Source organism: Eretmochelys imbricata, chromosome 8 (assembly GCF_965152235.1).
Source record: "Eretmochelys imbricata isolate rEreImb1 chromosome 8, rEreImb1.hap1, whole genome shotgun sequence".
In the NCBI taxonomy this organism is placed as follows: Eukaryota; Metazoa; Chordata; order Testudines; family Cheloniidae; genus Eretmochelys; species Eretmochelys imbricata.
The window spans coordinates 54,792,579-54,816,358 of NC_135579.1; the positions used below are offsets into that span (position 1 = coordinate 54,792,579).

Here is a 23,780-nt window from a genome sequence, read left to right on the forward strand (position 1 = left end):
CCTCTTTCCCCCGTACACTGAAAAACTCCTTCCGTGCCAACCCTTGTTGCATGGGTTAGAGATGGAGGTGCGACTGCTCGCGCCAACCCAAGGATTAAATCCAGACCGATCCCAACAGTTCGACAGTCCACTCCAAAGTTATGCTACATGCCCACCCCCCACACCATGAGTTTTGCTGAGCAGATAAATGAAGGCATAGATAAGACTAGTAAGACATAGTATATTCATCATCCATACCACAATGCTATGTTTCTAAGGCATGCCGTCCTAAACTGGATGAGATAGAAAACTGGCCTGCTTCCCATCTCACACCCTTCGATCACCTGAAGGAGCAGGGGATCGAGAGCTTTTCGACTCTTATAAACACTGTCTTAATTCATTTTTATTTCCTTTTTCTATCTTCCCTCAGTTAAGAGCAATTGTCCTACCTCCCACTCCAGGGGCAAGTCTCTTCTCTCTGAGTTTATTCTCTTGGTGGCTCGTTCTAGACATCGATTGCTTTATCTCCTCCAGCTTGGAGTGGAGAAGTACAGTGGGTTCTGGCAAGGAGCAGTTGCTATTTTCTGAAATAGCTTGTATGTGAGACAGAGCTCGTGAAAAGCTTGACCCACACGGGGTAGTAAGAGCTGTTTGTCTAGAAGAGCTTAGCTACTGATGTATAGAGAACTCTTCCCCTCCCTCCCCCACAAAATGACCGTGCCCTGTATATCCACCTGCTATGTATGTGAGCAGGAGTCTCCAGGAAGGCTGCTTGTTCCAGGTTCCCACGTGCTAGTTTGTAGAGCAGTGGGTGCTAGCTAGCAGCAGGAACTCCAGATGGAGACGTCCCTGAAGAACAGGTGACAGTACACACGTTTCCTACTTGCTCCCATCAGCCTCTGTGGATTCTGAGTTGGCTTGGTGCCCCCTTGGAGTCCATGTTTTCCCCCACGTAGACATACATGCTGCTGCCAGGAGCGGCAGGAAGAGCAGAGAAACGAGCCTGGCAAAGCCAGTCCAACCTCCCCACACCCTTTCCTACCCTTCTGCTTGTCATGGGAAACTTCAGTGCAACAGTGACAATTCCTGAACTAACCTTTTCAGGTGGGGATAAAAGCCTGGGAAGGGAACGCTTGCTGGTAGTACCACTGACAATCCTGTTGCCTTTCTAATAGGACAGGAATGGGCTTGTGGTTTGAGCAGGGACCAAGGGATTCCTGGGTTCTGATCCCTGCTCTGACATTGATTTTTTTCTGGGCCTTGGGTAAGTCACTTAACCTCTGGATTTCTGACTTTCCCTCCGTGAAATGGGGGTGACAATACCTACCTCTGAAGACTGATCATTGACTTCCTGTAAAGCGCGATAAACTGCAATGAGTTTACAAATGCTAAGTGTTATTCTGGTTGAAGAGCTGACAGCAGTGATTTGCCATGACAGAGTTGCCTTCCTGGACTCTGGCTTCTCTTGGTAACTGGTGATAGTGAGTTCACAGCAAGCAAGATGGCTGCGTGGAGCAGCGGGTCACCAAATCTAGTGCAGCGTCTTCTCTTTGAAGCTTCCACTGGAGCAGGTTGTGCTTCATTGCAACCCTTTAAGGGCTTTTGCTTTAAGGTCCTTCCCTGAAATGCTCCCTCTCCCTGCGGGGGATCACAGCCCTCCAAGGGGCACAAGCAGCAAGTTCCCTGGCTGGGATTCTAGTGCCCTCCTGCTTTTCATGGCACCTTGGTGGGAATGCAGAGAAACCAGCAGAGAATAGCTACAGCACCTTGTTACAGGAATGCAGTCGGGTTGAAACAGCCCAGGTTAGCACAAGCATAGCAGGGAAGTAATGGCAGGTGCCTGAGAACTAAAGACAAGCAGCTAAACTCCAAATAAAAGGGCTAACTGGAAAAGCGGAAGGATGAAACCTAAAACTGGGCTTTGCCTTCCTCTCTAATGATGCAATAACTCCAGAGCACACAGTGTCACAGGCCGGGAGTCCTCTGCAAGTCAGTGGTACCCTGCACAGCAACCTGCTTGCCGGGGCCAGTATGAGGCCTTTGTGTCTCTTAAACATCCCTGCTCCTTCCAACCCACTCTCGGCATTTCTTGGCCAGTGTATGTCCCCCTTGCATCTGTTCCCCTTGCCAGCATTTGGCCCAATGTGCTACAACCCCAGCCCTGGCCAGCAAAGCACAAGAGCGGTTTGTCCGGAAAGAGGCATGCAGGAGACGGGGGAAGGTGCAAGCCCCAGAGCTCTCAGGCTTTTAACAGACTCCTCACGGGCAGCTTGAACCCCACAGTCTGGGAGGGAGGAGGGGGAGATGGAGGGAGGCAGGCAGGAGTGGAGATCATACTAGCCAGGGAAGTGCCAGCAAGTAGATCCCAGGGGTCGGGTATGAAGGGAGCAGCTTGTGCCTATAGATCACATGAGATCCCTGAGAGCTATGCTCTACCCACCTGCGTCTGTATAAGGCAAGTTTGCTCAGGGGTTAGCTGTGATGGCAGCCCCCCTCCCTGCTAATGAATTCATCAGCCCCTTTTGACATATCATTGTAACCCCCGCTGAGACCTATGTGCCTCCCTGCACAGCAGGATATGATGCCTGTTGATCAGAAAGACGTGTATTGACTGTTGGTAAATAGCAGGTTACAGACCCTCTCCCCCGTCAGCATCCCACGGACAGATGCTGCCATGTTGTGGAAGGGACATGGATGCTATGAAACCTAATGGTTGGGCTTGAGAGAAGCACAACCAGTGACCTTCGGCTGCCGTTTGCTTTTGAGTTCCCATGATCTAGTCTGGTATGACAGGTTCCTTTCTAGGATCTGGGTCAGGTACCCTCCATCTGTGACTCAAACACAGCATGACCACTTAAGGGGCATCCTGGAGTGACCAGGTTCATGTCAAGTGAAGATTAAAGGAGCCCTCCCCCCCCCCCCCAATGAATATCTACAGCAGAAGCAATTGCTGCCAGGCTGAGGTGTGCTTTCCCCCGCCCCCAACCCCCTGCCCCGGGAGTCTTAGCTCCAGAAAACCATTTCAGAATTTTCACAGTTCTTTTTTACTTCAAAGCTAAACTGTCCCATAAGTGGCCTGAGCAGAGCTCTCAGCCTAGCCCGAGTCTGGGCATTGAGCCAAGTGGGTTAGGATTTCCCATTGCCAAGCACGGACATAGTGCATCATGTTACGAGGCCAAGGGGCTCACACTAAAACTATTAATAAAAAGATCCACCGTGTTTTATTTAGCGTAAGTGCCGTAGGATGGGAAAAGACCAAGCCCCTGTTCCTGGAGCATGCTGGGAAGGTGGACACCAGGGCCACTTCCCTAGGGCATGCTGGGAAGGTGGACACCAGAGCCACCTCCCTACAGCATGCTGGGTACATCTCTATTTACTGTACCCCCTGCCCCCGGTGTATGAAGGGGAAGGGTTCTCCGAAGCAGATTGCTGAGATGTGTACCATTGGGGTATCCCACAGCTCCCTGGAGATTCCTGCACTATCGAGCGCTAGAGTCAGTGAGTGAGACAGGCGGACGCGCCGGAGGCCGTGAGAGAGAGAGAGACAGACACACAGAGAGCGAGAAGTGTGATGGAGAGCTGGAGAGAAGTGGGGCGGTGGGGCTGCCTTGCTGCAGCACCTCAGGCTTTAACCAGAGGCGTTGATGTATAGCTGGCTCTTGAGGATGTAGTCAATGACGGGCTGAGACAGGTAATCCACAACGTGTCCATCCCCATGCTGCAGGGCCAGTCTGGGGGGCAAAGAGAACAGAGGGAGTCAGCGCTTGCCAGTTACCCACCCCACGTTGCCCCAGACCGTTTTCTCTTCCCCAACAGGAAGCAGGTGTTTGGATAGGGCTCAAATCAGGCTCCATGTGAGCTCAGTCCATGGAGGAGCTATTCACAGCTCCACAGTGAAGGGTGCATTTATGAGGGTTACTGTCTCTCACACGTATGCACACGGTAACCTTTTAGCCAAAGGAGCCATTGGTCAGAATGTATGTGAGATCAATGCAAGTGGACAGGATGAGACTGGCGAGGGAGGACAGCACAGTGGTTAAGGCACTGGATTTAGGAGACATGGGTTCAATTCCCTGTTCCATCACTGACCTCCTGTGTGACCAAAGTCACTTAATCGCTCCATACCTCAGGTCCCCATCTGTAACTAGGGGATCAGACCACTTCCCTCCCTTACAGGATGGATCCATGATTATGAGGTGCTCAGATACTATGGAGATAGGGCCATGTAAGTATCTAGATAGATGGGAAAATGTTTGTGGTGGATTGTGGGAAATTCTTGGATCCACTGGATGGGAGATGAGGGGGCGGGGCGGGTCTCTGTACCCTGCAGCAGGAGGCCCTTTGAGTCACGCACCTGCTTTTGGTTGAACTGACGACAGACATCGGGTGGTTCACGTCATCCTTCACGACCAGGATGTTGTTCTGTGGTGAAAATGAGAAGAGCAAATTAACATGACTGACCTCAGCCCTCTGCTCCTCATGGCTTGTGCACCCATTACGTCGGGGTCTCTGGCCATGAGGACAGTAGTGCCCAGAGGTGAGTTGGGCACTTCCTTGGGGATGGTGAGAGGGCTTCTGGGTTCTCCATCCCAGTCGCTGAGGTCTGAAACAAGGCCTGTGAGCCCTGAAGATGTAAGTGACACACAGGCCTCACACTGGTCCTGTGCACAGGGATGAATGTCTCCCTGGATGCAGAGGCTGGGAGCACTTGCAGGTACTGGTGCTGCTTTATGGAAGTGGTGCAGCGGTAAAGCTTCGTAGCTGTCACTGCACAGCCAGCTCACCCTGCCCATTGGCCTGTCCCCCAACGGCACCATGGCACAGTAAGAAACCAGGGGCAGAAGGCAGAGCCAGGCCAAGCGGACCCAGTCCCAGCCACGATGCAGGGAATGTCTGTGTTGTGTGAAGTCACTTACTTTGTATTTGCGGAGTATTGAGGAATGGTTCATGATCCGGTCTGTGTCTGTGCCGTCCCGGGGCACCACCACGATCCCGAAGTCCCCGACAATCACCTCCATCTGGGAGCAATGCAAAGAGGGACGTTTCAGAACCTTCTAAGCCTCCCGTGCCAGGGCGACGCTGGCCCAGGAACCAGCTCGCAGGTCCCTGACTCAAACAAAAGATGCACTGAAATATTCTGTGATGTGCTGAAGGAACTAAGTCTTAACTTACCCTCTTTCTGCAAACTTCCTGGGAAGTCTTTGCCAGAAACATGAATGTCGTTAAGGAGGCTAATTGGCAGCTTCCCAGGGGATGTCTACACTGCCAGTTGGAGGTATAAATTCTAGCTCAAGGACCCACACCTACACTAGTGCACTAAAAATAAAATGTAGCTGGGGTAGTGCGAGGGGCAGGAGGCGCTAGCTGCCCTGAGCACGATCCCACCGAGCTATGTATTTGGAGCAGCTAGCCCCTTGCACAGCTGCAGCTGCACCGCTATGTTTTAGCATGCTAGCTCGAAATGATTGCAAGAGGGCCCCAGCTCTCACTTGCTTCATCCTCGGCTTTGTGATCTGCATTGGCCCAGGGGAGCACAGCTGTCCTGCGGGTTCCTAAATCAAAATTCAGCCTTTGAGGTAGTTGGGGCTTGAGCCATTCATTGCTTTGAAAACTAGGACCAAGGTCTTAAATTGGCATCATAAACTGACTGGGAGCCAGTGGAGGGACTTGAGCACATGCCTGATGTGCTAACTGTGGCCTAAGCCATGGTGAAGGTGAAGCCACATTCATGCCTGTGCATCCTCTCTCTCCACATTCAGCTTCAGTTACAGCAACCCAGTCTGGAGGTGACGAAGGCGTGGAGTGCTGTGCTCAGGTCCTCGCCTGAAGGGGGAAGGTGTGAAGATGCCTAGTAAGCTAGAGGTGGAAGAAGGCATTTTGGGAAACTGATGCTAGTTTCGTCCAAGCTTAGCGAGGAGTCAGAGAGAACCCCAAAGCTTTGCCCCACTTTGGTGAATGGAAGCTGTGCACCTTCAGTGGAAGGTGAGACGACATCTTGACCAGCTCTTTGAAGCACTTTCTCCTTTCAGACAACTCCCCACAACTTAGTACTCTGAGCATATCAGGAAATATCTGAGCAAATAAATGGCCACCTGCTAAACAGCATTATCTTTACCTGATACAAATGTTATTCCTCTAAGCAGGTGCTGCTTGCAGCAAGCAAAGCAGAATCGGCAGTGAGCTGCTGTCTTCACTCCCTCCTGTGCTTTAATTGAAGGGGAGGGTGTTGGGCTGCTTTCCCCCCAGAATCCAGTCCTATTTTGCGTGGGATCACAAGGGTCAAACTTAGGGTCCAAATTAGAGCACCCAATTTTGACCCTTAGCACTCAGACCAGCTGAAATTATCAGACTGAGCACTGATCTGCTGCACTGAAACGCAGGTCTGAGCACTGAAATGCAGGATTAGGTGCCTTAATTTAAGCCCTCAAATTACAAAATGATCCATTATTTTTCAGTCTGTGAATTGATTTCCTAGAGTCATGTCCGGATGGAAAAGCAGCTCACAAAGCAATTAGTTTCTCGGGGTTTCCTCTCTGGTTTGCCCAGTTGCAGAGCAGGAGAAGGGAGTGGCTGCTGTTTCCTAGACTGGACATAGTTGCTGAAATAGAGTCTCTCTGTTGATCTCACTGTATCCATGTTAGAAGTTTGTTTGCTTGAGTACTCAGTGTGGGATGCCAGAGGAATTTGGCTTTAGAGATCATCTGGCACTGGATCAAAGACAACTCCCAAAGCCATTTTCTGGTGGTCCAGTGTGTGTGTTCCACTCTTGTCCAGACTTTGTTCTTTCCTCATCTAGATTATCCTCCTCTCCTGGGTCCTCCCCATTTCCCAGCTTTCTCCCCTGATATCCACCCAAAATTTGGAAACCCCATTCTCTCACAGCCAACAGTTACTTCCGCAATATCATTTATGGCTGCCACCTTGGGGTAAACCACACGCCTGATTGCCCCAGAAACCTGTGCCACCACTTTACCCACAGTGGACTTTCCAACACCTAACTGGTTGGCAATGGACCTGTAGCAGTCTGGGGTAGCCAGCTTCCAGACGGTTATAGCAACTTGCTTCTGGACCAGAATGGCCACCCTCATGCACGTGTCTTTATGGCGGAGTGTCACGGCAAACTGCTCACAAAGCCCCAGAAATGTAGTTTACTTTGTGTTTCTTCTTCTCTCCCTCCCCCCTCCACCTCCCACCCCGCTGGTCATCTCAGGTCTGCATGATGCTGTTACCCCACCAGGCTGTGCTTGTGGCCCTGCTCCAGAAGCCCAAGTCACCAGCGGCTGTACAGAGTGCCATCAGCAGCTTCAGCCACTTTGCATCGGCCATGTCTGTGTCCTCCTCCTCCTCCTCCATCACAAGTTTTGTCAGGTGGCTTTGGTGGGTCAGAAAACACTGCTGAAATGTCCACCAACGTCTCACAGAAGCACTGCCCATTTCCTGACACAGGAGTACAAGTGCAAACATGAGAAGTTCTTCAAAAGGTGCCTCCTCCATGTTGCTGGCTCCGGTAGCTGGGAGCACACTGACCAAAATGACTGCTCAGCAGGCTGTTCAAACTTCCCGCCACATGGGGGGTGGACAGTCAAGTTTTCCCACAGTCCACCACAGCCAAAGACTAGAGAGGGCACATTGTGGGAGGGCAGTAGGGAATCTGGGAATCTGGGATATGGTTGGCTTGACTTGGGTTTGCGAGCTGCAGTGAGGATGCCAGAGCCCCCGTTTGAGCCTGGGTTAATGTCAGGTTAACAATCATTGTAGACGCTCAAGCCCTGAGTTCTGTAATGCAGGGTCAACTGACTTGAGTCCCACTAACCCTGGGTTTACATTGTAATGTGGAATACCCCATACACTGCAATATAAGCCCAGGGTTAGCTGACCTTGTGTTAGCAGATCTTGGGTTTGTTAACCTAGGGCTTGAGTGTCTTTGTTCATGTGTAACCCCAGGTTAGGAATTGTTGAAATCTGGGTCCCAAACTGGGGCTGCAGCGTCTAGGCTTCATTATGCAGGTCCAAGCCCAACCACCCCTATCCCAGGCTTCCTAGTGCCCTCTCAAAATGTGGCTGCTCTAGCCCTTTGTTTGTGGTGCATTGTGGGGGAAAACTTGACAGTCCACCAAACTTGACTGTTCAGAGGACAAAGAAAGTCGGCCCGTGGGACTGTGGGATAATTTTGGCAGACTCCCAGAGTGCAAGTTCAGTGGAGTTGTGTCTACACTGCAAAGCAATAGGGCTTGAACCCTGGGTCCCATGGGGTCCTGGGACCTAGCTCTGAGCCACAGTTTAGTGCACTTTGTGTGTAGATGGAAGCAAGGGGGTTAGGCTTAAGTCTGAACTCGAACCCTGAGCTTACATTGCAGTGTAGACATACCCCACAATTATCTTCCTCCATGTCCACTGTTCTGACCATGTTGCTCTCCTCCAAGCCCTTGCACAAACTTCCTGTAGCCTTCTTCACCAAGTCTAAGTTTCTCAGTCAGTCTTCAAGGACTGTGCCACATTGCCAATGAACCGAACCCTTCCTTTCACACAGCCCTTTAGGCCTGGAACTCCCTCTGTGTTGCTGTTCAGGAAGGCCTCTCCTTCCCTTGATTCAAACACCTGCTTAGAACTCTCCTCTCCCACAAAGCCAGCTAACAATCATCCACTTCAGTAACACTGTTGCCCAGTCAATAACAAGGAAAAGAGCAACGCTTGAACCTCCCTCTGGGTCTCCCAGCATGTCTGATCTGTCTTGTCTGTGTCGGTTTTAAATTACTCGGGTAGGACCACATATCTTTCTGTGTCTCCTATAACACCAAACAAAGGATTTCACTGGAAAACATGTCTGCCATGTTCAAAGGTAGGAGGGAAATCTCTCCCCTTCCTGAGCTCCCCTCAGGTCAGTTGAGACAGAATGTAACAGCTTATGGGCATGTCATGTAAGACCTGTCTGACCTGCTTTGGCATTAGAACATCTAGCAGAACTAGCTATGTCCTTGCAAGATGGAGCCGTTGCTTTTATGCATGTGTCTGATTTAGGTAGTTCAGTATTTTCTGGCTCTGACAAAAGTGATCATCTGGACAGATGGGCAAAGCTTAGGCAAATATTCTCCCCAAATCCAATTTCCTAGCATGTTCTCTCCCAAAAATACATTTACAGCCACGATGTTTGCATCTGTTTTGTGTTCCCTTTTGCAGATATTCTAGTACATGAATTCATTGGGGGAAATGTTCAAGGAAACAGCAGATTATATATGATTAATACAGAATAATCATGGAAAGCAAATTTTGAACTCCTAGTTCCAGGAACACCTGAAAACCTTACTCTAAAAATTACACTTATGCAATCAGGGAACAGATTATTCACATGTTTACAGGCTTTGCTGGACTCGGTCCTTGGTCCTTAAAATAGAATTCTGTTGTGTTGACAATGTTATCTGTAATTATCTGGGGGAAGTTCCATGGCCTATATTATACAGGAGATCGTACTAGATCAGTGGTTTTCAACCTGTGTTCTGCGGACCTCGGGGGCTCTGCAGACCATGTCTAAGAGGTCTGCAAAAGGTTGTCATTACTATAGAACAGTGGTTTTCAACCTGCAGTCCACGGACCCCTGGGGGTCCACAGACCATGTCTAAGATTTCCAAAGGGAAATTTTTTAGGGGTCTGCAAATGAAAAAAGGTTGAAAACCACGGGATTAGATTATCACGATCATTGCATTTGGTCTTGGAATCCATGAACATGGATAGGTTTGCTGGAGGTGGAATTTCTAGCTAGCAAGGGTATTAATGTAGTGGCTTTAAATTATGTTTGTTGCTATCTGTCACTCAAATTAGGAGAAACCTTAGGTGGTGAATGGGGTCAGTTTGATGATAAACTGGGTTATGATGACCTAGCCACATTCTTACTTTTATTGGTAAGTACCAGAGCCCCGACATTGACGGGTGTATTAGAAAAGCACATCAAATGATCCTTTGCTCCACACGTAGTGTTGCGGATTCTTGTTATTTTAGCATGAGTCTTGTGGTATTTGATGTTTTTACTTAAAGCACCAGTCCTTGGAGTCAGATGACTGTGAGAATCTCAGCGGTCATAATTTAAAAAGTCAACATCTAGCCCTCATGGTTGCAGAGAAAATGTCTGAAAATGTGAACCAAGTGGGCACTAAAAATGCCAGATGACCGCAGCCAAAACCCAACCCCCCCATTTTTTAAAAAAATCATGAGATTTTTAAACTAATTTTCATTATGGGGGCGGGGGGGGGAGGGCTGACTCATGATTTAGACTATTCGGGGCTGGCAATACAGCACTCAGCTTTAAAGACAAAATAATCTACCAAAGTAAAAAAAAAAATTTAAAGATGGTAACATGCATTTAAGGCAACACAGATTAGAAGAAATAATTTCACCAATTTAATTTGCTTTTCCTCATGGATGCTGTAATAATGTCTCCTTTCATTCAGTTCGGGCAGTGAACTGAGACTGGTCAGTTTCACTTCCTGGTTCTCATGCCCTAGCACAAGGCAGCTGTGTTTGGGTTCCTAACACTGTCCTGCTATATAAGAGCTAGGTTGGAATTATTATTATTAGTGGTAGGTTTATACTACACGAACACTGTTTTGCTTGATTTATTTACATTTCTTTTTCCTCTAGTGTCATGAAAATTGGGTCTTGTAAACCCCTATACGCCTCTCCCCATATTCCAAATTTACGGCCTAAATCTATTTAACAGCATCTGTTTATAAAGGAAAATGAGTTTGGGAGATGGCCTTTAAAGTTTTCCTTACATCCTCAGAATTAGCCATAAGTAGCTGCAGTCCCCAGCTGTCTCCGTCACTCATCTCCCTGAGGGTGGGGAGAAAAACATGATGTGAAAGGGAAAGTTTTTGGCTCCAACCTGAAATAAAAGCCGAGTGGGTCCCGAGAGTCAGAAGCAGGATGGCTTGCTCAGCTCAGGGTGTGAAATAGAAGGGGGCGCAGGATGGAATGGGGGATAGACGCAGACTGTTCAAGGTCTCCCATGTGAGTTGACTCAGTTGTTTCCTGGGAATGTTATGCCACATGTAAGGTCACCGTGGGAGAGAGCAAAGAGGCGAGAAAAATGAGAGGGGAGGGAAGGAAACAGTGCACAATGGATTGTATGCAGTGGGAGGCGGCTACTCACGTCAGACTCATTCCAGAGGCCTGGGATACAGAAGGACTCCAGCAGGTCACTGCCACAAAGCAATAAGATACGAAGCTCTGAAGAAAGGGAGCAGAGAATGGAGACATTCAGAGACATGGGCTGATGGCTTCCCCGTGACACTACTGAACCAACAACCCCTGCACTGTGCTGCTGGAGAGACTCTTTCCGTAAGACACAAAAAACAGGGCCTGACGCTTTGTGGCTATTCAAGGTCCTGTCGCACTTTCTGCAAGAACAGTGATGTTAGCGCGGTGCAGTACTCTGGCCAAACCATCTGCCTACCCTAAATACCTCTGTAGTTTCAAACAACATTTCATTTCCTCTCCTACACTGCTGTGCAGCATTGCTGTGGGCAGTTAAACAGCTGTTGCATTCCACCCCAGAGATGGCTGCATTTCAGCATGTGTGCATGTGCCGTGTAAAGTATGTCATGGGGAAAGAAGTGATTCCTGTGTATGTAGGTGTATAGAAGTGCTTTGAGATCTTTAAAATGACAGATATTCTATTAGTTCTGTTAGATATTACAAGGACCCAGACAACTGGTTAACACCAGGGTCTTTAATGGGGGTGTCCTACTGCTCCCCAGTACATACCTTACTCTGTCATGACAGTGATGAATTTGCCAGAAAGCCCCGATACTTGCTTGCTGCAGGGCAAACCTGTTATCGACTTTCATGTCCTCCCTTTAACTCCCCCTGTTTGGATCAGTCTCCCCTAAGTGGCTTGCTGACCTGCACAACTGCTGGCATTTTACTCCTGAGATGTGTACAATTCTACTTATTGACCCTCAGAACCTAGGACATTTAAAGGCACAGAAACTGCAAGTGGTCAGTGTTAGAACTGAGTGTTGCCGAACAGATTTCTTTGTCCACATCACCACTTTTGGCCACCAGAGGGAAGCAGCAATATTGCTTAAATTTGCAAGGATAGAGGAACACCCAATGTAATGCAGCCCCCCCCGCACACCCTCCCTGTCTTAGCCACCTATAGCTTAGCCTAAGTCAGCACTTTCCTCTACTTCTGAACTCTGGGCGGGGTTAACACTTAACACTTATAGGGGTGCATAGAAGGCTCCAGTGATCATCTCCTGCCTGAGCTATCCACGCTATTTCTAAGGCTTTTAAGCTGCTTTACAGCTAGCTAGTGGTGGTGGGGTGGGGGGGTGGGAAGTGTAAACAATGAAACGGGTCTAGAAGCCTCAGCAGGATACTTCCTGCCAGGGGTCTGCTAGCCTCTGCTTGTGAAGTGCAGGGAGGCTTATAAGGATGCGAAAGGTTTTTTATATTTGGACACGCCACAAAATGGATCTGTGTGTTAAAGAAATATTGAAAGGAACTCCCTCATTTGTAAGAGCTAGACACCTCCGCCATTGGACTGGAGGCAGCCAGAGTTAGGAGGGGTTGGTGGGAGATGCCCTTAACTCTCTGTTCACCAGCTGGAGCGAAAAACATTTCGGAAGGGGCCTGACCAATTTCTGACGCACTGGTAACTGAGCGTCTCAGTCTGAGTGGTTCATGCCAGGCTCTCCATGGTATTTTGTGTGATGGGAGAAGGGTATTCGTCATTAGAGAACACTGAAAGTTGTTCACCAACTTTCACCAAGTTGGCGCTGAGTCCTTTCTTCTGCAGTTGGGCCAGGGACACTCTCTTTGTGCTAACACGGCAGCCCTGTTGTGTTTCTTTAATGCCGGAGAGTTACTTTAATGGGGGTGGGGAGAGGTGGGCAAGGAACACTTAGAACAGGCGTACCATGTATAGCAACTTCCACTGGAGGATTTCAAAGTACCTTACAATGGTGGATAAGTAAGATTTTGACTCTCCTCTTTGGCCTTGTCTACACTAGAGAGGGTTATACTGGGATAGCTCTACCATCAAACCCTGCTAGTGGAGACGCAGCTTATACTGGAAGTGAGTTCTTTGGCTGGTATACCTTACCCACCATTTCCCAGATGAAATCACATCCCTAACCAACACAGCTACACCATCAAAAGCCAGCTCTAGCTTTAGATGCAACCTTAGGGGCTCTGAGCAGTTAAATGACTGGCCCAAGGTCACAGTGAGTCAGTGTCAGAATTAGGAAGAGAAGTCAGGTGTCCCGACTCCCAGTCCTCTTCTCTAACCCTGTAGCAATGCTGTCCTCCCCCCAGTGAGGATGGGAATCAGCCCAGGGCAGTTCATCACCCTTGTGAGTCAGCCCAAATCCAGATGCCTGGTGTCCAATGGGAGCAATGACCCGGTACGCTAATTTTGCACCTGCATTGTGCTCGGTCACTAGAACAGACTGTTAATCTCCGTTCCCTGCGTGGCCCCTCCCATGCCACCCACTTCTGCGCTTTGCAGGGCCCCGCCTTCCCGAGGGAAGAACAGCGCATACTCACCAATCTCCTCGTATCTCATCACGGTCCCCAAATTCGCATTCTCATCTAGAGAAAGAAGTGCCAGAATCCAAGCTTCAAATGAGCATCTGTGCTGGAGTGTGCCCAGGAGGGGAGATGGCTCTTTAACTGTTCAGCAGTGGCTCCTTAGTGTTAACAGGATTCCTCCTCCACCAGCCTACCTGTCTACCTGGCACCTGGTGGTGGGTTCCCCATCACTCAGAGTCTTTTGAAGGAGATTGGGCATCTTTCTAAAAGATCTGCTCCCACTCAACAGGGGAATGGCTGGGTGAGGGTCTAGGGCCTGCGTAGTGCAAGAGGTCAGGCCAAGTGATCATAAAGGAATCATCCAGCCTTACAATTTATGGTGAGAGAGACTATGTAGATTTCCTGTTAGTGGTTGGAGTTAATACTTCCAGGGATTCTTTCACCTTGGTGGTGTCTGTCTACATCCAGGCATTGCAAACTCATGGAGTCGCTGTGCCTCTTCCCCTAGCATAGCCAGGCTCGAGCGGGGCAGATTTCCCTAGTTAAACTAATGCTTCTTCCTGCTGAGCCATCCAGGGAAATCCTGGGCGGGATCTGAGTGCCTACCTGCAATGAATCTTGGCATAACCCCTGACAATCTCTGTGACAACCAGGGAGAGGCTGTCGGGGAGAGAGTGGGGGCCTGGTCCTCAGCTGGTATAAATGGACATAGCACCACTGCTGGATCTACATTGATTTTCACCTGCTGAGGATCTGGCTGCGAGTGATACTGCAGCACTGGGTTGGATGTGAAGCAGGAAAGCGGGGGAAGACCGCGGAGTGGGGAGGAACGTAGATGAATGCAAGCATCTACATTTTCATGACATACCCACAAAGGTGAAGCGTTCCATTGGCGGACGGACACAGCAAATCCGGCTCAGACTTTCTCCCACCTTCCCCAAGATCTTTGCTGGAGGGAGAGAGAATAGGTAAAAGGCAGGTTCAGAGTCTGAGCTACCTGCAAGAACCATGTCCCACTGCACAAGGCCTGTCTTTTATTCCCCTACATAGCTCTCGGAACACACAGGGCATTTGACCCTGAGGGTGTGAGGGAATCCCCACTGGCCGTCTCTGCTGGCTGGGTTCTTAAATCAGTAAGCTCTTGTCCCCACCTTCTGTACTGTTTGTATTCACCTCCGTCTGTTTGAATGACTCGTTTAGAGTCTTGTTGCGATATTGAAGTTATTTCATGTAGACGTTCATCATCTTGAAGAACGTTTTTTCCCCGCACCAAGATTTGGAAAGAAACCAATATTTTCTGCTAAGGATCTGATCAGCAACTTGGTGCAAATGGCCCCTTACTGGTTTGGTTACTAAAGCCTCAATCTACGGAGATAATCGTTGTTTCTTGATTTCAGCCCCCTCTTAAAACTCTTTAATTTCACCCCATTTGGATTTTAACGAAGCTAGGTGTGCAGTTGTCGGTGCGACATGCACTCAGGATTGTGCTTAATCTGCACCTGGAATGACCATGATTGCAAATACAAAACAGCTAACAGCATATTTAAAATGTCCTCAGAAAGCCTCCTGAGTGGTTAATCATTGGATTTAAGTGTGAAACGCAGTACTTACACGCAAAAAAATTGGCGTGAAATGGCACTTCTACCACTTTAAGGGTCAGGCCTGGTTTTGGGGTAATTTTAAGATACCTTTTTCATGTAGATTTAGTGCCAGAGTGACAGCCCTTCGAAAGGGAAGTCCTCTATTCATTCACAGAACAGGTAAGGCATAGACACTGGCAGTGTGAACTTCCTCCCAATACTCTGCCTATGCACCTTAACTTGAACCTGAAGAGACCACTTCTAGCTGTGGAGCGGGACTCAGTCTCCATGGCCCGTTTGGTCTTTCTCCCATGTTGCTCCCGGTGCCAATTGTGTGGACACTCAAGTGGACTCTGCTGATAGATCCCAGTCAATAAGGAGTTGGGGAAGGGAGAGAGAAGATAGTAAAAGGACCCAGTGACAGGTAGGTTGCATTTTCCAAACTTGAACCCAAATGTTGCTGAATTGCATGGGTCTGGAATCTCAATTCACTCAAATTTATACATTTTGGAACCATAGACAGTCTTACCTGAAACCTTCATTTATTGTTTCTTGGACAGGTCTGTTTCCCTTCCCCATCTCTGCGAGAACAAGTTTGGGGATTTCAGATTGGTGCTGTCTGCAGGGCTTGCCTCTGCTCCATTTGGAGAGCTTACTTCCCTCTGCTGTGACCTACCTGCAGTGGGCTTGTTGGAAATGTTGCTGTTCTGGTAAATGGGCTGTGGAGACTCATTCTGGGGCTGTCCAATCACCGGGGTCATGGAAGGTGTGTTCACATTGGAGAGGATGCAGCCAGTCACTCGCTAGGGTGGGGATGAAATGTAAGGAGTCAATAATGCAACTCCAGAGCCAGAAACACAGCCATAGATCTCTCACTCTAGCTTGGTAGCCAGCCCTACAGCTCACAAATTAACAACGTTCTCCAGCCTTTACTCGGAGACACAGCCAGCCTCATTTCATACTTCCTGTTCCCGTCTGTAGACCTGGGCTGGGAGACTCGCTCAGCATACCCTAAGCATCTCCACAAATAGGATACCCACTGGAATGATTTCTAGTACGTGCAATGAGGCCAGCTTGATCTGTGCAAAACCATGATAAGGATACAATTCAAAAACTGGTATTGACAAAATACTAACCCAAATGCCCTCTCCCATTTAGCCCTGTATATTTGATGGCCGCCTTAACTCTTAAGGTGAATTAATAAGGACAATTGTGTGGTTTCAAGTATTCCTCTCCTGGATTTTAGGTATAAGATGAAGGCCAAAGCTAAGCAACAGGGGAGATGCTGTTATCACTGGAGATGATGTCTGTCCGCACGCCCACAGATCTTATACCAGCTTGGCAACATTCTAGTCACCCACTCACCAGAGCTGAGTAATGTTTTGTCAGGCAGGTAAAGTGTTACTGGATTTTCCGTGATTGTCAATCACAGTAAAGGGCACCTGAGTAGATTTTGGTGCCCAGGCTGGATAATTTTGCAAGTCTGATTTATACATTGCCATTTCATTTTTTTTCTAATAACTTGAGATTCTCTGTCCCCTGCCCCCCAAGCACACATGGGCCTTATGGGAATAGGAGACTTCAAACCTTCTCTGTTCTTTTAAAGTGAATTTGGTGTCAGCCTGGCAGCCCTGAGGACTGAATACCTCTCTATACCCACACCATGAGGTTGGCAGAGGGAAAGGCTGTGTCAGCTTCCCCCATGCTGCCACATTGGTATGCTCTTCCCCTGTTCTGCAGGGACTGGCTCTGGGTAATTCAGTCTCCATGGCCCATTCAGTCTTTATCCCCTTTGCTGAGTCTGCTAAAAAGGGTGTTGGCCAGTGATGATCATATCCGAGTGCCTGTGTGACCATCTCTGGGATGTGAGGGGCCTTCAGCCTTATGGTCCATCCAGTCTTCTCTGCTGAGTATGATAAATTAACTTCAGATTAGTGCTAATTGGTGGTGGGTTTTGTGATGCAGCCACCTGCGCACTAGGAGCTGAGCTGAGTTCTCCAAAGTCATTTCACAAAAGCCATTGTGAACAGCTGCTAGGTGACAGTCGGCTTCAGTCAGTGTCAAACTGTGCCAGATTGGAGCCACTCCCAGAGGTGAAAGGCTCCTGCTCAGATGAGCTGCCGGTCCCCTGAGCCATACATTCCCCTTTCAGGCCGTGATCCTAAGAGGAATAGAAAAGCTGGCTCTCGATTTGACTGTGTGTGAATTTGCTTCTGTGAGGAGATTGCTGCACACATCTCAAAGAGGCAGGCAGGCTTTAAGCATTGTTTTAGCCCTGCAACGAGTTAGCGCCGTTCTGGGTCCCCCGCCCCCATGTTGTTGCCCAGGATAAGACTGCAGTGCTGCTAACTCACCCTATGCTAGGAGAGAAAGACAGCAGAATAATGACTGCACTCAACACACATTCTTGCGTCAAATCTTATTTCCTGAGCCACTCCCAGCTGCTCCTTCCTTCCGCTCCCTTCGAACTGGAGGCAAGAAGTGAACAGACGGGGCCTCATTAACTGCAGAATCCTGGGGTGGCTCCTGCCCTGCTCGCTAAGAACTTTAAAGGAATGTTAATGCGGAGGGGCGGGGGGGAGAGAATCCAGCCCACCCTGAGCTCTCACTATAATCCCTTCCCTCCTGCTCCTGCAGTATCCGCGCCACTCGTCTCCCTTCAGAGGAATTGGAACCATCATAAAAATTTCATCTGACTGGAGGGTGGATTTGAAATGGTTCAGAACAACTTGGCTTGTTCCTGGAATGTTCCCCCCAAGGTAACGATAGCGCTGTGAGACATCAGCTCTCCTCCCTTCAGTTCAGCTCCATGGGGCAGGGGCTGGTAGGATCCAGAGGGGCAGAACAGCAGTGGGAAGTAGTGTTGTATGAGACCCAATATTCGGCCTAGCCTGCCTGTCCAGACCGCTGAGGCACGAGTTCAGGCTTTCCTCATCTTGTGTCTCAACTACTGTAATCTGCCCTTCTCTGGCCTGGTTGCCAGCCACACTGCCTCCCTCAGTTCAGTCACAACACTGCTACTAGGGTCAAAGAATCATAGAAATGTAGGGCAGGAAGTGATTTCAGGAGGTCATCTAGTCCAAGCTCCTGCACTGAAGCAGGACCCTCGACCATCCCTGACAGGTGTTTGTCCAACCTCTTCTTAAAAACCTCCAATGATGGGGATTCCACAACCTCCCTGGGAAGCCTATTCCAGATCTTAACCACCCTTAAAGTCAGAAAGGTTTTCCTAATATCTAATCTAAACTTGCTGTAGGTTAAGCGCATTACTTCTTGTCCTACCTTCCGTGGACATGGAGAACAATTGATCACTGTCTTCTTTATAAGAGCCCTTAACATAGATGAAGACTGTTATCAGGTCCGTGCTCAGCTGTCTTTTTCCAAGACTAAACATGCCCAGTGTTTTTAAGCTTTCTTTATAGGTCAGGTTTGCTAAACCTTTTACCATTTGTTGCTCTTCTCTGGGCTCTCTCCATTTGTCCACATCTTTCTTCAAGTGTGGTGCCCAGAACTGGACACAGCACTCCAGCTGCGGTCTCCCCAGTGCTGAGTAGAGCAGGTCAGTTATCTCCCGTGTCCTACATAGGGCAATCCTGTTAATACCCCCAGAATGGTCGTCTTGACTTGCACTTTCATCACATCGCTTCTCTGCTTGCATTCCTCCAATGGCTCCCTCTCTCCCATGAGTGCCTTGTCTTTGCCTTTAAAGCCTTCTCCATTTACCCCCTCCCTAGCCATCAGATCTACTAGCTTACTGAGCTGTGGACACCCCAACATCACTCTGCCAGTGGTGCCAGCCTCAGTCACTCCCCTGTCTGCTTCTCCATCAAAACACCTCCACGCTTTCTTCCACCTACCCCCCGCCCCCCCACACACACACCTGGTGAAAACTCCCTGTCCAAACGCCTGAAGCTTCCACCTTCTCTTCTTTTAACTGCTTCCTCTAAACCTGCCCCTGCTGTGATGCCTGCAGATCCTGCCTGCCTGGCACTGCAGCAGGTCAGTGGCATGGCCGAGCCTTCTGCTTTTCTTCTTAACTCGGTTTGTTTAATTGGTTCCTCCTCCTGCCTTTCTTTGCCCACTTGACCCCTGCCCTGTTTGTCCCTTTCATCCAAGTCTCAGGGCGGCATTTTGATGCCAATCTCCCCGTTGCTGTTGCTGGAGGGTAGGATAATGGTCTAAGGTCATTAGCTGGAGAGGTGGTGGGAAGTCCCATTTCTGTTCAGGGTTTGTGAGCTTCATTCTCACTTCTGCCTGTGCCTGTGGAGGGGTTTCACCTACTGTGTCACGTATTCTCTGTGGTTTACCCAGCACGGAAGATGCCCTTGAATTTTCCTGTTGCTTTGAGTCATTCCTTAGGGCCAGTGGAGCCAGGTTTGTCCCGCGGGGTTATTTTGGTAGGTGAGTAAGCAGGGCTTCATTCACTTGCCTTTCAAATGCCCTCTTTTCCCCTAGATTGACTGTGTGGCCAGCAGGGTGATGTCTGCTTAGCTGTGAGTTTGCCTTTTCCACCTGCTCTCACTGCAGCCTCGTTCTTGTGTGCGTCCTGACAGGTCTTTTTTTCTTTTCCCCAGTGTATAGAAGCTCAGCATTTCCCTGGAGTAGACATGGTCCTGGAAGTTTGTCCTTCGCCCTTTTCCAAAGGTAGATTCAATTTGGTTATGTGCGGCACAATGTTCTTTTCATTCCACTTTCTTCTACTCTCCTTTTGCCTAGTTCCCGTACTGTGAGGGCCCATCTACACAGTGAAACTTAATTCAGATTGAGGAAGTATGTGAATTTACAGTGCAACAGCTACTCCTGAATAACTCTACTGCAATGGGGTGTGTACACCCCACACTGGCAGCGAAAGGGTTAATGGGAGGCCAAGGGCTCGTTTAGCCCACTTGGTGGCACCTGGAGGGTGCATTAGGTACAGTTCATAGGCAGACTCAGGTGGGGTGGAGAGTCACCTTCATAAAGCGAGGCACTCAGAGCAATGGGGGAGAGACCCAGTGGGGAGGGGGCTCAGAGGGAGAGAAGGCCTGGGAGTCTCTCCTGAAAAATTTCAGAGTAACAGCCGTGTTAGTCTGTATTCGCAAAAAGAAATGGAGTACTTGTGGCACCTTAGAGACTAACCAATTTATTTGAGCATGAGCTTTCGTGAGCTATAGCTCACTTCATCAGATGCATACTGTGGAAACTGCAGCAGACTTTATATATAAAGTATATATGTATATATATACTTTATATATACTGTGTATATATAAAGTCTGCTGCAGTTTCCACAGTATGCATCTGATGAAGTGAGCTATAGCTCACGAAAGCTCATGCTCAAATAAATTGGTTAGTCTCTAAGGTGCCACAAGTACTCCATTTCTTTCTCCTGAAAAAGGAGCTGTGGCAAATGGCCAGGGACAGAAAGGACATGGGAAAGCTGCAGGCATGGAGCGGATTCCTACGGTGAGCTCTAACGGAAGGACAAAGTCCAGTGGAGGCCGCCGAGTGGTTCGCTGTCCCAAAAGAGTTGGGGAGAACCCAGAGAGGCTCAACCCCAGGATGAGTGGAGTGGCTGAAGTGGTGCTTGGTTCTGTTTGGGGGGTTTTGAGTTCTGCGGGGAGAAGTCTGGGACACACACACACACACCCGGCCAGGAGGGGTGGGGGTGTCGGACTGGTGATGCTGTTGGTGCAGGACGTTGATACTCTGTAATGGGTGGACCTGGCTGGCCGGCAGAGTCACACAGCAGACCATGTGAGCCCTGAGGTGGAGAGGAGGAAAAAGGGTGGCAATGCCAGGACTCACCAAAAGGGGGTGCTCCGGGCCAGTGAGTTTGTCACACCATGTACACCTTGCGTGATCTGCATACCAGGTGCTGTGACTGTCTCTGATTGGCGGCTGCTGGAGTTTGGGCCTTGGTGCATTCTTGGGAGCCTTTCCTATTTGCTGGTCTGGAGAACTATTCAGTTTCCAGGAATGGCGGCTGTTTGGAATCCCTTGCTTGAGCAATTCTGTTGTGAGGAGCAGGGTTTTGTTTAAATTGACATGTCCCCCTCGTTCCTTGTTACTGATGGTATTTTTAGCCTCTCCGTGTGGGTGTATTGATCTGGGCCGGACTGCTTGCTGCAATCTGTGATTGGTACTTTGCTGGCTGATGATGACGTGCGCACTCAACCCTAGAGGGCTGACTCCTTTTTTTTTCAGCCAGGAGAGGCAGACACGCACCTGTGTAATAGTCTATCTCCTTGACCTGTGTCGGGCCAAGACCTCAGCTTGGGTAAATCATCACAGCTCCACAGGTGTCAAGGGAGCTATGCTTTATTTCCCCAGCTAAGGATCAGTCCATGTATCACGTTGATGTAACTGAGTCAACCTGAAAGAGAGAGAAACCTGCCTTGCATTGGCTACTGCTGACCCTGAACTCAGCCCTGAAAGTGCAACAGATCAAAGCTATTTGAGGGACACTCAGGTTGGGCATCGGTCTAATCACTCTCCTGCACCACGTCTCCCACTAGCCACAGCTTTCCCCTCCCCCCGTGACACATCTGCCCAGGTGTGACTCACCTTCATCAGATCACGGTGGTGTTCCAGCACACTGCAGGTAGTCTGCCAGGTGTCCTGATAGCACTCCCAGGGGTCCACCCTGCAGGGAGGTGAGAACATAACAAAGAGGGTTTGCATGTGAATCTTGCTCTGTCCTTCACCATCCAGCATGCTCAGTTGCAATGGAGAGGCCAGGAAGAGACAATAGATAGGACCATGCTGCTGAGAACCATCCATGTTAACCTCCTCATGTCTGCCTGCGATTAGAGGCTGGAATAAGATGCCAAATGCAGCTTTTCCAGCCATCACATTCTCATTGTATTCCCCCCACATGCCTTTGGTTAAACGTCTCCATCCCTGCTCTGTTTCCTTTTCCCTCCGCAGTCCTGGGCATGCCCACTAAGAGCTCTTCTCCTCTAGCCCCTGGCCAGGTGCCAGACACTGCATGGAAATGTATTGAGACAGCAGCTTTGGTCGCCAACGTGACAATGGGACAGAGAAGCACACTGAGCTCCTGAGGAAGAGGCTGTCCAGGGTTTCTGCTCACCAGGGTTGCTCCCAGAAATTTTTCCTATGGTGTGCACAGCTGAAGCACTCTCAAGTCAGGGCTCACAGCATCACCAGGGGGCCCCTCCATTGTGACAAATTTCCATGAGTGGCGTTGCAACCTGGCACATTGTGTCACAGCATGACTCTGTTTGGGGGCCCTCTCAAATGGGACTGGGGGGGGGGGCTGGGACAAACTGCTTCTTTTGCCTTGCCCTGCCAATGATGTGCACCATGCATAACATCCGCATGGCTGCCCATGCCACTGCTGCTCTCAGTGAAGCACTTTCTCTCTCTGCCCCCTCACCCAGATAGCGTCTGGGAGGAGCTGATGGAAGTTGCATGGAGCTCAGTGGCTGCTGGGACATGGTGTCACTGAACTACGCCCGCACTGCAGGCAGATCACTGGCCTGGAGGGCACCTCCGTGGGGATACTGGGCACCAGCCCAGCCTGTTGGCAACCTACATCACAGAGGGGTGTGAGGCCCCGTAGAGAGGCTCTTACCTGTCCCCACTCTTGGGCCTTGACCTACTGTAGTTCTATCCATATGGGAGGAAGCATCTGAGGGTCGGATCCTTAACCCTTCCCACCCTGAAGTGCCACAGCTAAAGCCAAAGGGGGAAATTCTTAAGGGTTTAAACTTTTATTTTAGGAAATTAAACTGCGTGCAGGTGCAGTCCCGAGAGCCAAGCGCCACCAAACACGATGGCACCGGCAGCATACCAGCCTGACCGACTCTCACGAGCCTGAGCAACAGCTGCTTGACACATCTGTCATGGACAAAGGGAAGGGCCGCCCCGCTGACCGCCATTGCTGGCCTTTAGCGAGACAAGGCCGGTGAGGTAACGTCGTTTACTGCCCCGACCTCTGGTGAAACAGCCCACTGTTCTCTGGTGAGTTACTGAAAGGTCAGAGCAGCGGGAGGAAGAGCAGAAATGGGGAACGTGGCGAAAGGTTTGTCAGCGCTGGGCTGTCACCACACCAGCGTGAGCCCCTCGCGTTAGACGTGCTGGCTGGGGTAACAAGTGATTTGTGCCGGCGCTGCTGAGCCAGTGAAGAGAAGCCCCAGGCAGGGGTCTGGGTGAGAGGGGATGTAGCTGTGCCTTGGGAGGCAGTGTCCCGGAGCTGTGACGTTATTCATAAAAATTAACCCTACCTCTTGCTTTTCCCCCCCTGGGCTGGCCTCCCACTGTGAGATAGGACAGTGCTCTTATCCGCATTGTACAGATGGGAGGCTAAGGGACTTGCCCAAGGTCACACAGGAAGTCTATGGCAGAACAGGGAATTGAACCTAGTCTTCCACATCCTCACAGCTAGTGCTCTAACCACTGGACCATCAGTCCCCATAGCCTGATGTTTGTAAAATCACTTGGGAGACATGGAATGTATCCAGCAGTTGTTTCTTGAGGCCGTGCAGGGAATTCATTAGTCTGGTGCCTTTGTCTTTTTGCACAGAGACAATGTGAAAGGCAGTCTTTTTTCTAGGAAAAGCTTCCCCCATTGGGCCTTTTTCCCAGAGCAGGAAAACACTTCTTCTTCTTTTTTTCTTTTCTCAGATCTTCTGGGAGCTCCCAATCTTTCATGAATTGTTAATCGCACCCTGGCTGTTCCCAGAGCCTTTCCTG

The 23,780-nt window shown here is 49.6% G+C and overlaps 1 protein-coding gene across 1 annotated transcript in view; it reads right to left on the reverse strand.

Moving 5' to 3' along the window:
• Nucleotides 1-3,607: 3,607 nt before the first annotated feature.
• NMNAT2 (nicotinamide nucleotide adenylyltransferase 2) overlaps nt 3,608-23,780 on the reverse strand; it is a 73,744-nt gene continuing 53,571 nt past the window's right edge. The window contains exons 4-11 of the mRNA XM_077824957.1: nt 21,630-21,708; nt 15,763-15,889; nt 14,375-14,455; nt 13,522-13,566; nt 11,123-11,199; nt 4,896-4,997; nt 4,334-4,401; nt 3,608-3,710 (exon numbers count right to left, since the gene is read on the reverse strand). Of these exons, the coding sequence (XP_077681083.1) occupies nt 3,608-3,710; nt 4,334-4,401; nt 4,896-4,997; nt 11,123-11,199; nt 13,522-13,566; nt 14,375-14,455; nt 15,763-15,889; nt 21,630-21,708 (682 nt within the window). The remainder of the gene's footprint in view (nt 3,711-4,333; nt 4,402-4,895; nt 4,998-11,122; nt 11,200-13,521; nt 13,567-14,374; nt 14,456-15,762; nt 15,890-21,629; nt 21,709-23,780) is intronic.